Source organism: Canis aureus, chromosome 1 (assembly GCF_053574225.1).
Source record: "Canis aureus isolate CA01 chromosome 1, VMU_Caureus_v.1.0, whole genome shotgun sequence".
Lineage (NCBI taxonomy): Eukaryota > Metazoa > Chordata > Mammalia > Carnivora > Canidae > Canis > Canis aureus.
The window spans coordinates 38,259,590-38,276,385 of NC_135611.1; the positions used below are offsets into that span (position 1 = coordinate 38,259,590).

General features: G+C 37.5%; 1 protein-coding gene across 3 annotated transcripts in view; it reads left to right on the forward strand.

The window, feature by feature from the left end:
• Nucleotides 1-275: 275 nt before the first annotated feature.
• Nucleotides 276-16,796, forward strand: part of ADGB (androglobin) — a 161,213-nt gene continuing 144,692 nt past the window's right edge. For all 3 annotated transcript variants that reach the window (XM_077896299.1, XM_077896293.1, XM_077896289.1), the window contains exon 1: nt 276-432. In XM_077896299.1, the coding sequence (XP_077752425.1) occupies nt 359-432 (74 nt within the window). In that variant the 5' untranslated portion in view covers nt 276-358. The remainder of the gene's footprint in view (nt 433-16,796) is intronic.

Consider the following 16,796-nt stretch of genomic DNA (forward strand, 5'->3'; position numbering starts at 1 on the left):
GGGAGAGGCGACATCGCCTAACAAACAGCTTCAAACACTTGTACCCTGTTCAGACAATTGAAAATCCAAGAGAGCATAATAGTATGCCAGCGGTTCCGAAGAGCAACGCCAGGTAGAGTGGACCTGATAGAGCTGCAGCTTACCAGAGCTGCCCATCAATCCTAGGGCCACGCTCCTGCCTGGCCCCGATCCCTCCCCAGACACCCAGCCCCCAGGCCGCCGCGGGGGACCCGCCCCCAGCCCCGCCGCGCCCGGCCGCGGTCTCCTAGCAACAGCCGACGCGGAGCGGGTCCGCAGCCCTCCTAGCTCAGAGCTCAGCCCCGCCTGGGTCCGCCAGAGCCCTGGGTCAGCCTCTACCATGACCTCCAAACAAACCAAAAAGAAAGAGGTGCATCGTATCAACTCAGCGCACAGTTCGGATAAATCCAAAGAGTAAGCGACCCCTGCCTGCCCACCCGACCCCTGGCCTAACCCCTGCCGCTGCTTCCCTGCAGCAAGCTCTGCCAGGGAGGCGTGGGGCTGGCCTCCTCGCAGTTTCTCTACCTTCTCTGGGATCCCAGACCCCCGGAGAGTCTTGCTCCCATTTCTTCCCCATGTCTGGCTCCATCCGCCCCCGTCCCAGAGCCCCTGCTTTGCCTGCCCTCACCTGCCCATCTGCACCTCTTCTGGTGTCTGCCCGTTTGTCTCCCACTCTGCCCTTCTCCATAGCCCACCCAGGCACCTTCTGGGGTGCAGGTGCCTGAAGACAGAGGCATGGCTCAGAGGATGGCCACTAAGGGTCACATCTTGCTGGCCCCAGTAATGACAGAGAAAGACAGAGACAGAGATAGAGGGGCGGAAAGAGAACTTTGACCTTAATGCTTAAGGCCAAATGGTGATTCCCTAGTTACTGTCTGCCCCAGTTCAACAACTAAAGACCTTTCATCAGATGACATCAGACGTAAAATGGTTTTAAAAAATTAAACTATATAAATTTAGTTTATATAAAGTTTAGTAGTTCATGTTACTAATATAACTTCTTTCCTACCTGCATCCCTGTGTTCCTGATTCTCTAGTTCCCAGTTCTGTCTTTGCTCATCAACAGGCTTCCTGCTACCTATAGATAATCCATTCATTTTATTAACTTAAATTTCAGGTACTATATTACATAAGTGATTTTAACAAGTCTTGTAAGTCAGGTCATTTCAACATTTACTAATGACTTCTATTCTTATAGGGCCAAGTCTACAAAGCCCTATGGGATCAGACTCTTATTACCTTTTAACTTTATCACTCTTTTGTTCATATACTAGTCTCCTCTCTACTCCCTAGAACACCCTTGTGTTGTTCCTACCTCAGGACCTTTGTACTTGCTATGTCTGCTGCTGGAAAACTCTTCCCCTCAGGTTTTTATATGGTTTTCTTTCTCACCTCCTTTAGGTGTGTACCTAAATGTCATTTCTTCATGTCAGTTTCTTTGGCCAACTGGTTTAAAATCACAACCCCCATTTTCCTGCTAAAACCAAAAAAAGCCCTTCCTATTTAACTTTGCTGCTTTATTTTTCTTGAAATTTTTGTTCATTTAATGTACCATATATTTTACTTTTTAAAAATCATGTTTATTTATATATCTTCCTGATAGAATGTAACTTCCATAAGGGCAGAGCTTTTTCTTTTTCTGTTTTATACACTATTGCCTCGTTAGTACTTAGAGTGATTCCTGGATCACATAGCAGACACTCAAAAATGCTTATTCAATAAATGAATGACAGTGATTAAATAAGAGATTATAACAGAGTTGTGAAAGAATTTCTGAATATATATTTTTTAAAAAGCCCTTAGTCAATGATAGTTATAAATAATACACGTTGAAGGCTCACAACTCTTAAGGAGCTTTGGGGAAAATCCTTGACTTTAAAGAGTTTATATCCTGAAAGAGAAGAGACTGTTAACTCCCCTGGGGGGTGGGGGGGACGATCAAACCAGGTACCATAAATTGTAGTACATGGTCTGGGCCAGTGATGATTGTATCGCACGAGAGACAAGATGCTTGCTGGTAAGATGTTAACTCTTTCCTTGCCAATGCTTCCTTTTTTTTTTTCTTTTTGATGATAATGTTATTTCTAGCATGTTTATTTTTTTCCAGAAAATATTTGAGTTGAATTATATCAATAAAACTGTATGCATATATTCATGAGCATAGAAGAGTCAAGGCAAATAGTCATACAAAATTTAGACTTTGCTAGAAACTATCTGTTGAGCATTAAATATCAAATCATTAGATTTTGCTGTAGCATTATATGATAAAATGTGAAGTTTATTATAAATCAAGTCTGTCCTCCAAGTTTTACTCAAAATCCAATTACAGATGCCAGGCCAAATCATCATTAAAAGATAAGTTGTCACCCAGCATGAGGTCTAGGGATCAAAGTCTATCAAGGTTTCAGTGTAATTGTCATTTGAAATGTGCTAGGAGCATTAACAGCAAGTTTTTATATATCATTTTACCATATTTTGTGGTTGCACATCTAGTAAATGCAACCAACTCAAACATTGTCCTAGATATGGAAATGAGAGAAAAGGATTTCAGAGCCTTGAAAATAACAATCTCCAGCATACCTCTTTTGTTCCCTAAAATTGTGTGTCATAATGCAGGCAAAGATCATGTCTGGCTCTTGCTTAGAGTTGTGGCTAGTACTGAGCACTACCACTTGATTAAATGAGCTCATAGTTTAGTGACCTAGCTTGGTTTCCATTCCTTCTGGATTGTATTAAAGCCCAGTTCCCCCTCCCTTTCTAATCTGACCTGCTGTTGGCAAAGTGCAAAAACGGAGATATTACAACTGAGAAAACAGTCATCTATGTCCAGCTCTGACCAAATTCACATGTAAATATGACATTGAATCACCAAGAAAAGTTATGCCAAGTAACTGAGTTGTTAGTCTTTACATTAGATTCACTTATTATCACTTAATCTATTTTCCTGGGATGCCTGGGTTCCTCAGTGGTTGAGCTCCTGCCTTTGGCTCAGGTTGATCCTGGACCGAGTCCCATAATGGGCTCCCTGCGAGGAGCCTGCTTCTCCCTCTACCTATTGTCTCTGCCTTTCTCTCTGTGTCTCTCATGAATAAATAAATAAAATCTTTAAAAAATATATTTTCCTGTATCAGGAAGAATAGAATCTTTGTTATAGGATTCATCTGGCACTATTTTTTTGGTGGCTTTGGACATGTCATTTTTATATTCTGACATTCAGTATTTTTCTTCTTTAAATGAAGAACCACCTAATTAAAATTACTCCTGATCCAACACACTCTGTCCCTACTTCTCTGCTTTATTTTTCCTTCCAGCTCTAAACTTCCATTACTTCATCAGATTAAAACAAAACAAAACAAAACAAAACAAAAAAACAAACTCCACTGTGTCCATAATGGGTGAGGGAATTTCATTACAGTTAAGTGTTTAAAACTTTGATTTATTTCATTTTTAGTAGAAGTTATCTTTTTAAAATTCTGTTTTCAGGAACAATAATTGTCATAACAACTGTCACAAATTATAACTTTCATTATCAAATATCTAATGATAATTAGAAAGTATGAACCAATCTAACTTAATTTGAAAACTAACAGGCATGGCAAAGATACTTTCATTAGTCAGATGCTATGAGAAGGATTTGCAATGACACCAAGTCAAAATTTAATTTTCTTGGAAGTACTAAATATAAGCCTTTGTATAGATCATGGCTAACTTGAAAGAAAGAAAATAAAATATACATTTTAAGTATTAGTGGTTATTAGAAGTGTTAAAGCTTACACTTTTAAACACCACACTATTTGGAACTTTTTTTTAAGATTTAATTTATTTATTCATGAAAGACACAGAGAAAGAGGCAGAGATATAGGCAGAGGGAGAAGTAGGCTCCCCATGGGAACTCGATCCCCGACTCTGGGATCATGACCTGAACCAAAGGCAGATGAGATGCTCAACCACTGAGCCATCCAGGTGCCCCTATTTGGAACTTTAATGGACAGTTGAGATAGGGACTGTATAGTGTTTATAGTCAACAAAATTTTGTTTCACTTCCAAAATAGTGCATTCAAACTAAGCTCAAACAGATAATCTGTAAACTCACAAGAATTATACAACCTTCTAGATTCTTAATGATGATGAAATATCATTAAACCTCTTTCCAAAACAGAATGATATCTATTTCAGAGTGCTCAATAATCTAACCTTACCTACTGAAATGCACATCTAAATTTTGTAGACTTTCAGTCCTTACGAAAATTTGAAAACAGGACTATTACAAAATCCAAACTGTGATCAGTGTTATGAAAGCAACATAAGATAGAAGAATAAAATATCTTACTGATGGTTAAATTAAGTGGGTTCTTGGTTCAAGAGGGAGAGCAGATTAAATGAAAGCATGCAATAGAGGTTGGTAGAGAATATGTTCCTCCACTTTCAGAGATCAGGGAAGAAATTCCCCATAAGAGAGTGGGAAGGTACCCCATAGTGCCACCATGTTCAGTCATCACAGCTCCACAGAGGAAATCAGAGGTAAGAGGGCCAGCTGAGGATGAAACAACTCATGGCTCATACTGAGTTTTGTGATTTCCCTGGATGACCTCTGTGGAGCCCCAACAACTAAGGTCAATTAATTAATTTAAAGGTCAGCTGACAGAAGCTTCCGTGGAGGAAAGCTTATTCTTTATGTCCATTTCTCAACTCTTCAATGGCATGTTTCATGCCCAAGTCACTGGTAGGTCTGGGAGAACAAGGAATTGTGAAACATGGTATCTTCTCTCCAGTGATATATGATCTGAAAAAAATCCCCTAAGATTAACACAGAAGTAACTAGGAAGTATGTGGTCAGGAGGTATGTGTTGGAAATAATGGAAGGAGCTATATGTTGGCATGGAATTAGATGAGAGCCATCATGAGATTCCTACAATGAGGGCTCCATGAGGGAGAGGAGAGGAAGATCACTTCCAAATGGAGCGGGTCTGTCCTTACTCTTCTACCAGCCAATGCCCAATTCAAAAGGCACAGGTGAGCGAGACAATCAGTGCAGGCAATGGGGGTGTGTAAGGCAGATAGTCATCCAGATGGCTGGTGTAGAGAGTCTGTGTCTGAATGGACTGGCCCATAAAACATCTACAATAAATATGCAGCAGGGACAGATTCAGGGGTTTAAACTTTATTAAGGGATTTAAACTGTGAGGGAAAATACAGATGTTTTTCTATGTTAAAATGATATATGAGGAATGATTTGGCAATTGTCTGTGTGGACTTTATGCTGGATTAAAAATCTTAGTAGTAAGAAATGAGTGCTAGTCTGAGGTAATGGGGAATGCTTGATTTGAAGAAATCTGGATGTAGTGAGGGACATTTTTATTATTTTATTTAATTTTTGAAATTATTTATTTACTTGAGAGAGAGAGAGAGAGAGATCACAAGCAGAGAGGAAGGGTAGAGGGAGAAGCAGGCTCCCTGCAAGACTCAATCCAAGGACTATGAGCCAAAAGGCAGATGCTTAACCAACTGAGCCATCCAGGTGCCCCGTGAGGGACATTTTTAAAGGGGAACTCTCCATGATAGTGAGGGACATTTTTTTTTATTAGTTTCAGAGGTAGAATTTAGTGATTCATCAGTTGCATATAACACACAGTGCTCATTACATCAAGTGACCTCCTTAATGCTCATCACCCAGTTACCACTTCCCCCTACCCACCTCCCTCCAGCAACTAGTGAGGGGCATTTTTAAAGATGGGTGCAGAGCTGATCTATAAGGTGATTGTGGTCAAAGACTATAAAGGTCAAATTTCTGATCTTCAGTTGCAGTGGTAATATTTGTGATGTCCAGGTAACGATGCCACCCTGTCTGAAAAGACAAAGAGAAAAGTGTAAATAAAATTCAATGTCAATTTCTGAAGGCCTTGGCTGGTTTATCTTTGCATTCTCTCAGGGCCTGGTACAATGTGTGTTTTTAACAAATGTGTGTATACTTTACTTGAGTTGAACTGGAACCCTGGTGTGGCTTTTTGGCCATTAAACCCTCTGGGTCAGAACCAGGGTGAAACTGTGAGAGTCCAGAGGGAAGAGGGCCTGTCAGTCATCCCCAGAATGCAGGGTAACACTTGGCACACACTAGGGCATTATATAAATGTCTGTTGCATATTTTTAAATATAAAACCTCAGCCCCAAAGTTCTGCTTAATGAGTATAGAAGTACAGCATTCATCTTGATGGGGTCTTCCATCAGTGCTCCCTTTAAAAGAAACCTAATCTGAACATTTAATAATTTTTTAAGACTTGATATGGTTTAAGAATCATCTCTGGCAATGAAATCTTTTTTTTTTTTTTTTTACATCACCTAATTTTTGCTTGTTTGGTTAGAAATGGTTCCCTCTAAAGTTGATTCAGTAACATTATTAGAGAAGTAGAAGTTACCTTAAAAAGATTTAAATTTATAAACTCATGGAATTTGAAGGTTTTTTTTTTCTAAGATTTTATTTATTTATTCACAAGAGACACACAGAGAGAGGCAGAGACATAGGCAGAGGGAGAAGCAGGCTCCCTGGGGGAGCCTGATTCAGGAGTCAATCCCAGGACCCTGGGATCATGACCTGAGCTGAAGGCAGATGCTCAACCACTGAGCCACCCAGGGTGCCCCAAACTCATGGAATTTGTATTTCATTGTTCCTTAAAAACATAATCAAATGTGTACTTTGAAACCAGTAGTATTGTTGCTAATGCTTCTAGATGTGCAAACTAATATTGCCTTTATCAAAAAATTATTTAAAAATATTTTGACTTTAATTTTTCTTTGACATTTCCAGGTCACAGCTTATTTACTTCAAAGGATTAAATAATCTATAAACTGATTATTCTACTTGGTTTGAGATAAAATGACTAAAAAGTGTATCTAAGACTGATTAAAAAGAAGTCTTTGATATAAGTTGTACACTTTGGTATGATTTGTATACTGTGAAAGATTGATAGAAATATGTCTAATATTTCTCACTTTCACACCCCCCCCCCCCCGCCGCTTTCACTTTCAACAATGAAGATTCGCATATGTTGTCATAAGAAGTATCCTACTAGGTGCTTTGAAATGGTATTAACATTCCTTCCCAGGAGGATAGGTCCAGGCTAATTAATTCCAAGTTCTGGGATTACAAATCTGCTAATTCATAGGGCTGAATTAACATATGTTATATGTTTAAAGCAAACATATACTTCTATTTTGAATGGTTTTGTTTTGTTTTGTCTTTGTGTTTGCTGATGTCAGCACAAATGCGGTGGTCCAAATATTTTGTAATTATATTCATACCAACCTTCTGATATAACGAATATCAGAATTACATATATTACTCCAGTTGAAGCTCTGAAAATAATTACTGTGCCCTTTCTGCCCTCATTTCCTCGGGGTGCGTGGCTGCCATCCACAGCCTCAGTGGAGACTCTCAGAGGCCCTGTCAGCTCAGAGCTTCTCTGTTCTCTTCACTGTCAGACCTTCTACAGCATTTGTTTCTGAGTAGGACTGCTTAGGAGGGCATTCAGAGGAGCTCTCTACTGAATCAGAGAGGAGGATGTATCAAGGTTAGTTATAAATTAGTGGGAAAGCCTCCAGCTCATAGAATCTTGTAGGTACAGAGGCAAAAGGAGAGGAAGCAGGAACTCTGAGGTGTTTTGCTTGCTTTGTCCCAGATGAACCAGAAGCACAGTTTAGTCAGGTAAGTCAAGGTCAAAGATGAAGGCTGTACTGCACACACTGCCAACAGGGCCCTTTCTACATACTATTATAATGAATGAATTAGAAATTAGAGACAAAGCCTCATTGTTTGCTTCACCTTGGGTCAAAGTCTAGGAGGAATTTAGGACTGGTTTGCACCATAGATGAAGAATGAGGTCATGAGGTAAATAGCTGGAGTTGCAGCTAAAAAAAAAAGTCATCTGGAACCTGTGCATGTAAAAGCCTGTGGGTCCTGCACACCTGTTATTTGCTTATTTTTTTAAAAGATTTTATTTATTTATTCATGAGAGACACACAGAGAGAGGCAGAGACACAGGCAGAGGGAGAAGCAGGCTCCCTCCGGGAAGCCCATTGCAGAACTCCCTCCCAAGACCCCCTCCCAGGACTCCGGGATCACGACCTGAGCCTGAGGCAGACGCTCAACCACTGAGCCACCCAGGTGCCCTCCAGCTTTCTTTATGTGCAGTACTATTAGTCATCACCTTTTTTTTTTTTTAATTAGTTATCTTCTTTTTTAAAAAATAAATTTATTTTTTATTGGTGTTCAATCTTCTTAACGCACTACTCTACTAGTGGGATGTTTCTGCTTTACAAAAGAAAGCAAGAAGGAAGTGGGGAAGGAAGAGAGAGAGAGAAAGAGAGAGAGAGCTAGTCGATGGGGCCACAGCCAGCTGCAACTCCCTCTTCTTCCAAACCCTAACATACGATGTCCATTCTTCCTCTGTGCCTTCCCCATCCTCTTGTCTCTGCTTATAGTTGCTTTTACCCCAGCCCTACTATTCTATGAATATCTTAAGGCCTACTTTTCTGTGCAGCCATCATTTAAAAAAAAATAATTTAAATTCAATTTGCCAACAAGTAGTATAACACCTAGTGATCATCCCCATCAAGTGCCCTTAAGTGCCGGTCACCCAGTCTCACCGCATCCCCCTACCCTCCTTCCTTTCTGCGACCTTTTGTTCATTTTCCAGTTAGGAGTCTCTCATGGTTTGTCTTCCATCATTGATCTGCTAAGTCGGAAACCATTCCATCCCCTCTTCTGTGCTGATAAAGCTTTTAACTTTTTTAAAAACCCTTTCACTTTTGCCTTTGTAGCTTTCTTACTGTGTGTATTGATTCTCACTAATTTTAAGTTATTTGGGAACAGAAACCAAGTCTTACCAAACTTCGTATTTACTCAAGCGCAATGTATTGAAAAAAAGGATAAATGTTGAACTCTTAAAATTCAGTGTCCAATTAAATAATTTTACTAAAACCAAGAGAATAAAAGGGCAGCATGACAACCTGGCCTTAACTATTTTTAATTGAAATTTTTTTTAAGATTGCAATTTATTTCCTTACATATTTGATATTTTTGAAGAGTACAGCTCAGAATGCCCCAACCCAAATTAAGTCAATTGTGTAAATCTGTTCATATTCTGATTCCTTCCGGGTATTAGCTGACACAATTTAAGAAGGCGTGCTGATTGCACAGTGGACGAATAAACTGCCTTCCACTATGAATAAAATCGTGTCTTTACTCTGACCAGCATACTTGAAGAAAACAATGGCAAAATTCCAGACCCTCATTTTATTGAAGTTTTAATCCCTTGGGTGAAAAATAATCTAATTAAAGCACATATAGGACTATGTATATGTAAATCAGGTTCTGAATTTTTTTTTTTTTTTTGCTTAGTCTCTAATGATTTTGTACTAGCTAAAGTTTTCTTTGAACGTTTTCAGCTCTTACACATTTTCTATTGTATTATTTAATCTTCTTAATTGATTTAAGAATTTTCAAGAAATCATTTTGTCATCTTTGCAAGGTATGTGATTATTTGTTTTTAAGTTTTAAAAAATTATTTTATTCATGTTGTATTAATAATTGGATTATAAAATACATTTTAATACAATTATGGACTTCCTTTATTAAATATAAAGATGGTTTTGACTTCTTCCCAACTCCAAATTATTCAGGGTATTTAATTTATCAGGAATACGTATACATGAAAGAATATGTAGACAAAAGATGTTTTATTGCATATGACTCAGTAATCAAATATATCATACAATGTGGATTGAATTTTACTATATATTATCACTCTAGGAACAATGATATTGTTATTACAGTATGTTGTTTGGAATTTCCTTAATTTGTCTTTTATAATCCCTGGGCTTGTTTTGTTTCTTTTTCTGAGATCAGGCCCTGAGCCAAGAGCAACCTTAATGCACTGAGCCACCAGGAAGCCCTCTTTTTCTTTATTTTTTGCAAATGTGTTTACTTTTAAAATTTTTAAAAAAGATTTTATTTATTTAGGGGAGAGATAAAGAGAGAGTGAGTGCACAAGGGGGGGAGGTAGAGGCAGAGAAAGAGAAAGAAACAGACTCCCCACTGAGCAGGGAGCCTGAAGCAGGGCTGATTCCAGGACCCACAGATCATGACCCGAGCCAAAGGCAGACGCTTAACTGACTGAGCCACCCAGGTGCCCCTAAAAACAGATATGTTGGTGTAAATGTGACATACAGTAAATTACATGTATTTTACGGATATGTTTCAATGAGATCTACAGTACATCAACGCACATGAAAAAAAGACCACACACACACACACACACACACGAAAACATCAACATGAATGAAGACCACAAGCAGATTTATTATTCAAGAAGATTTCTGTGATTTCTTGGTGATCCCCCACTTTCTGTCCCTTCCTCACCTGTCTCTGGACAACCACTCTTTTGTGTTCTGTCACCATAGATTAGTTTTCATTTTCCTAGAGTTTTATATAAATGGACTCATGTATACCTTTTGTGTGGCTTCTTTCATTCATTTAAATTATTTTCATATTCTTCCGTGTTGTTGCTAGCAGGTGGTATAGAATTGGCGTTATTTCTTCCTTGAGTAGTAGACTTCACCAATGAAGCCATCTGGACCTGGACTTTTCTTCATAGGGAAGTCTTTAATGATAAATTGATTTTCTTTAATAGATACAGGGATATTCAGTATCTCCAGTCCAACCTATCTCTTCTTTTTTTTTTTTTTTAATTTTATTTATTTATGATAGTCACATAGAGAGAGAGAGAGAGAGAGGCAGAGACATAGGCAGAGGGAGAAGCAGGCTCCATGCACCGGGAGCCTGACGTGGGATTCGATCCGGGGTCTCCAGGATCGCGCCCTGGGCCAAAGGCAGGCGCCAAACCGCTGCGCCACCCAGGGATCCCCAACCTATCTCTTCTTTATGAGTTATTCTTTGTTTATGTCCTTTAAGGAGTTGTTCCATTGCATCTAAGTTATTGAATATATGGACTTAGAGTTGTTTGTAATATTTCTTTATTATCTTTTTAATGTCTAGAATCAGTAGTGATATCCTCATACTGGTAGTTTCTGTCTTCTTAGATCAAGCTGACTAGACTGATTAATTTTGATGATCTCGAAGAACTGGATTTTTTGATTCATTGCTTTTTCTCTATCATTTTTCCATTTTCTATTTCTGTTGATCTGATTTAATCTTAATTTCCTTACTTTATTTCCTTTAGATTTTACTAATTTAAGGTAGAAACTGAATATGTTGTTTGAGACTCTCTTTCCTAATATAGGTGTTTTGTGCTATAAAATTTCTCCTATATATTGCTTTAGTAGCAATAAATTCTAGTGTTTTTTTTTTTCATTTTTATTCAGTTCAAACACTCTAACCTCCATTTTTATTTCTTCTTTAACATATTGGTTAGTCATAAGTATTTTGTTTAGATTCTAAATATCTTAGAATTTTTCAGATTTTTTTCTTAGTGATGTCTAGTGTAATTCCATTGGTCAGAGAAGATACTTTTTTATAATCTGAATTCTTTTAACTACAACATTGCTGAAAGAAATTAAAGGCATAAGAGAATGGAAACACATCTCATGTCCATGGATTGAAAGACTTCATGACTTTTTAATGCCATTACTACCCAAAACAATCTACAGGTTAAATCCAATTCCTACTAAAATATCAGTGATTTTTTTTTTTTGCAGAAATGGAAAAATTCATCCTAAAATATATGTGAAATGGATGACCCTCTGAAGATCTCAGTAGTTCATTCTTTGAGGCTTTCTGTTCTAGTCTCTGTCCTGCAAGGCCTAGCTGTTTTGGTGTCCCCTAGACTCTGACCTCCTGCTCCTCTACCCAAGGAAACTGCTGAGATATGCCTGGATTACTTCTCCTTGCATTGCAGCCCCAAACTCTCACAGCCCAAAAGCCGAGGCAGTAATAGGGCTCACCTCATTTGGTTCCTATCTTTTCAGAATCACCATCCTTTATCACTTGATGTCTGTCTTGAAGACCAGTTTCATGTGTTTTGCTCATTTTTTTGGTTGCCCTAGGGGGAGGATACATTTGGTCCCTGCTGCTTCAACTGAAAGAACATGCTATCTCTTAGGTTTCTTTTACCTAAATTTTGCATTTTATTTCTAAATATTAAGATGGGAGGGTTTAAAGCAGTATTTACAAATATATGCCCACAAATAATATATGCAAGTATGGATACAATTCATTCCTTAAAAATGAAATCCCAAATCACATGTAATTGCCAGTATATATTATCTTCTTAAATATTGGTTTTTGATGTAGTAGAGACATCTTGTTATAAGCATTTTAATTAAAAGAATGCAACTCACAGATATGATGATTACCTTAAATCATTTTCATAATTATTATCATTGTGCTCATTTTTGAATTGTATTGAAAATTCAGTATTCCTCAAGCATCCAGTTTTTTGAGTTTTTCTTTTAAAGATTTTATTTATTTATTAATGAAAGACACAGAGAGAGCGAGAGGCCGAGACATAGGCAGAGGGAGAAGCAGCCTCCATGCAGGAACCCCAATGTGGGACTCTGGGATCACGCCCTGAGCCAAAGGCAGACGCTCAATCACTGAGCCACCCAGGCATCCCAAGCTTCTAGTTTTAAACCAATAGTCCATTATGGGATGATCCATAATATATATATCATATATATATGAATATATGAATATATCATATATTCATGAATATATGATATATTCATATATATATGATATATATATGAATAAAATGATCATCTTTATACAATGGGCAAAGTCAATACTATCTAGAAAATAAAGTCCAAGCTCAACAGCAAGACCCTCAGTGGGGAGCTGGCTGCCTGCTTGCCTTGTATTTCTTTCTAACCTAATTTCCTCACTGGTTTATACTATATGCTCATGCAGTTCTGAAAAGCTCATAGTTTTCTGTACTCTGCTATATCTTGCCTCTGTACGGTCTCTTCTGCCATTCTCTTTTCTTACTGATGCCCTTTCTGCCTTTACAACCTGGAAAATTTCTCATTATCTTTCAGAACAGCTCAGATGCTATTTATCGCAGGAAGTTTTTCCTAATTGCCTTACATTGGGCACAATGCCATCTGTGAATACTTCCATCTCTGCATATACTACATTATATTGAAATCATCTGTTTACCTGTTTGAGTTCCAAAATAAACTCAAGAGCAGAGACATGTATTTATGAGCCTGTAACCCTATCATCTAGCACAGCGCTTGTCACAGAGCAGGTGTTCAATAAATGTTAGTTAAAAATAAGTGAACTGTTGGTTGAGTGAAATTCCTTTCTCATTCTGAAACAGTATTTTTCTAAAATGTCTTAGTCTCCAGACAGATTGGTTGATTTGATCTTACTTAAAAGAATTCTGCATTCTCAATTCCCTGTCTACCTAAGGCAGAGTTTACACTGAGTTATTCCCTAACGTCAGATCCGTTCTTTCTAAGTTCGGAAGTTTTATATTTTATTTCTTGAAGTATCTTTGCAATGAATTGAATGTTTGCTTACCCTAGAAGTTGCATATAGAAACCCTAATCCAAATGTCACGGTGTTGGATATGGGGCATTTAAGAGGTAATGAGGTCATGAATGTGATGCTTTCATGAGTGGGATTGGCATCCTTTTATGAAGAGGACTGAGAGAGGGGCACCTGGGTGGCTCAGTTGGTTAAGAATATGACTCTTGGTTTCGGCTCAGGTCATGATCTCATGGGTTATGGGATTGAGCCCCATATGGGGTTCCATGCTCAGCGGGGAATCTGAAGATTTTTCTCTCTCTACCCATCCCCCCACTCGTGTGCACACCCTCTTTCAAATAAATAAATAGATCTTTTTAAAAAACAGAAGAAGACAACAGAACTATCTAGCCCTCTTTCTACCATGTGATGATACACAGAGAAGACTTGGACATATGCAACCCAGAAGATGTCTCTTATCAGAATCTGACCATGCTGACACCTTGATGTCAGATTTCTGGGCTCCAGAACTATGAGGAATAAGTTTCCGTTGTTTATAAGCCACATAGTCCCTGGCCCAAACTGACTAAGACAATCTTTACTTTTAAAACACATTTATCTTCAGATACTTTCCTATGTAGTCAGTCTACAGTTACTCAACATTATTCCTAAAGCAAAACCAGGCACCTTAATGTCCGTCAGAACTCCCTTTCCGACTTCATTTATTTTTGATAGCTTTTAAAAACATAAAGTTATTATCATTATTTGCTAGTGGGAAATACTTTTTAGAATTTTACCAAATGTTATATTGACACATTTGTTTACCATTGCTACTTGTAGCCCACACTTTCAATCTGGGTTCATTTCCTGTTTTTCTGAGAGAAATCCTTCAGTAAGTATTTTTATAGGAATCTATTATGGGAAACTCACAATTTTAAATGTTTTTATTTAATTCAAGATAAATGTTTCTACCTCATTTTAAAATAAGAGTTTAATTGGATCTTAATTTCAAGATTAACAGTTATTTTACATCATCAACTTTGATGACATCATTTCCTTGCTTTGCCATGACTGTTATTGCTGTCAATTTGATTGTTTTTATATTTAGGTAATTTGTCATTTCTTTATGTATAGATTTTCATCTTTATCATTTATCCATAATTTTCAGTTGATGTGTCTAGATGTAGATTTCTACCCCTTGACCTCCCTTTTATCCTTTGTTATTGCTTGATGTACTTTTTTCCATCTGAAGACGTGCCTTTCAATTCTGAATATTATTCAGCAGTCATATTTCCAGATATTTCTCCTCATCCTCATTCTAGCTATTTTATCTGTCTGGGCCTCCTCATAGGCATACACTAGAGTTTTTCAATCTATCCACTTGTGTAGTTCACATTTTCTATCTTTTAATGCAAACACTTGATTTTATTTTTTTAAGCTTTTATTTAAATTCTAGTTAGATAACATATAGAGTGATATTAGTTTCAGGAGTGCAGTATAGTGAATGATTCAGCACTTCCATGCATCACCTGGTGCTCATCACAAGTGCCTTCCTTCATCTGCATCACCTATTTAATCTCTCTCCCCCCACCCCCATCACCTCAATTAGGTCTCTGTAGTTAAGAGTCTGTTTCAAACACTTGATTTTAAACATTCTACCTTCTAAATCATTAGTCCTCTCCTTTCTTTGGCCTTATTTAGTCTATTCTTTCAATAGCTGAACTGTCACTGATAAAATTTCCCAATCAATATCTCTTTGTTCACATTGATCTCATTTTTTGTTTGATTGCTTAATATCTTTCTGTGCTTGTTGCAAAGTAGAACTTTCCCTCCTTTATCTTTTTGGTGATTCTAAACATATTTAAATACCTTTTTGTAGATATCTGCAAAATATGAACTAAAAACATTAAAAAGAAAAAAATTAAAATTATGAAGAACTATCAGTAAATAAATTACAAAAAAAGAAATCACACCCAAGAAAAGAGAAATAAAGTAGCAAACTTACCAAGTATTTAAATATGTTTAGAAACACCCTTTCTAGTATAGCAAACTCTATATCCTTTTATATTGCTTCATTTTTCTGGCACTTGGCAGTTGTCTCACTAATCTTTCCGTGTTTGTCTGCTTCCACAGGTAGGCTTTGTAAATTCCATGGGTAGGATCACAGAAACAGTGCCTGGATAACATAAGAAATCTGTCTCCCTGTCTCTCTGTCATCTCTTTACATGAAGTAAAGGGATGAATGCTCTTATGTATATGTCTATCATTTCTAATTAGAACTGTTTCAAGGTTTTACGCATAGGTAGAGATTGATCAGATGGCTCACCAGTCCTGTTTTCCATTTCTTATGTTTCCCATGTTTCCCATACTCCTTTGCAATTTGGCTAGTACTTTGTGGTGGTGTTTTGGACAATAGCATCTGGGAAGATGTGTTGTATCCCACCTTTAGGCTTATAAAACATCCTGTGAGGCACTTGTCAGCATGGCTCAAGCCTTCAGAGAAGATCTTAGAAAATGGTAAAGCCACAAGATGGAAGGAGCCAAGAATGCTTATTTAGCACATACAGAGCCACTACAAAACTCCTGATCATACCCTAGTATACATGAGAAATATCCTTTATTGTGTGATTGGGGGTTTTGTGATATTGTAGCTAGCATTGATTACTTCCTACTTGCTTCTTTGATATTGTAGCTAGCTTTGATTGTTAATGTTGACAAATATAAAGGGTATAATTCTTCTTTCAGGGATTGAATTTCTTCTTTTATATCATTATAAGCATATACATGGTAAATTACTTATAGATTATTTCTCTACTATCTTAAATTTTTGACGCTCGATTCTTTTTTGTTGTGATTTCTGAATATTTTTGTATATTCTTGCCTTTTAGGACACTTTTATTATGAGCCCATCCTTCTCAGGGTATTTTTTTCCTCCAATCCCCTCTCCCCAAGGTAATCCTGTATTGAAAGATTGTTTTTTCAATGTAATATGGAATTTTCTTCGTTCAGGTATCTCATGTAAATAAGCCATCCAGAAACCCATATGACTTTAAAGTCAGATCTCAAACCTACGTAAGTTTTAGTCCAAAGGTTTCCATTTCTCAAGGAAGATTTTTTTTATTTCCTTTTTCAGCCAAACACTAAGCATAGAAAATCTAGCTTTCTTATCATCTAAGATTATAGGGCAGATTTTTTTATTCACCTTTTTACAAAGAATTAAACTGGGGAACCTGGGTGGCTCAGTTGTTGAGCATCTGCCGTTAGCTCAGATGGTGAATCCTGGGTCCTGGGATCGAGT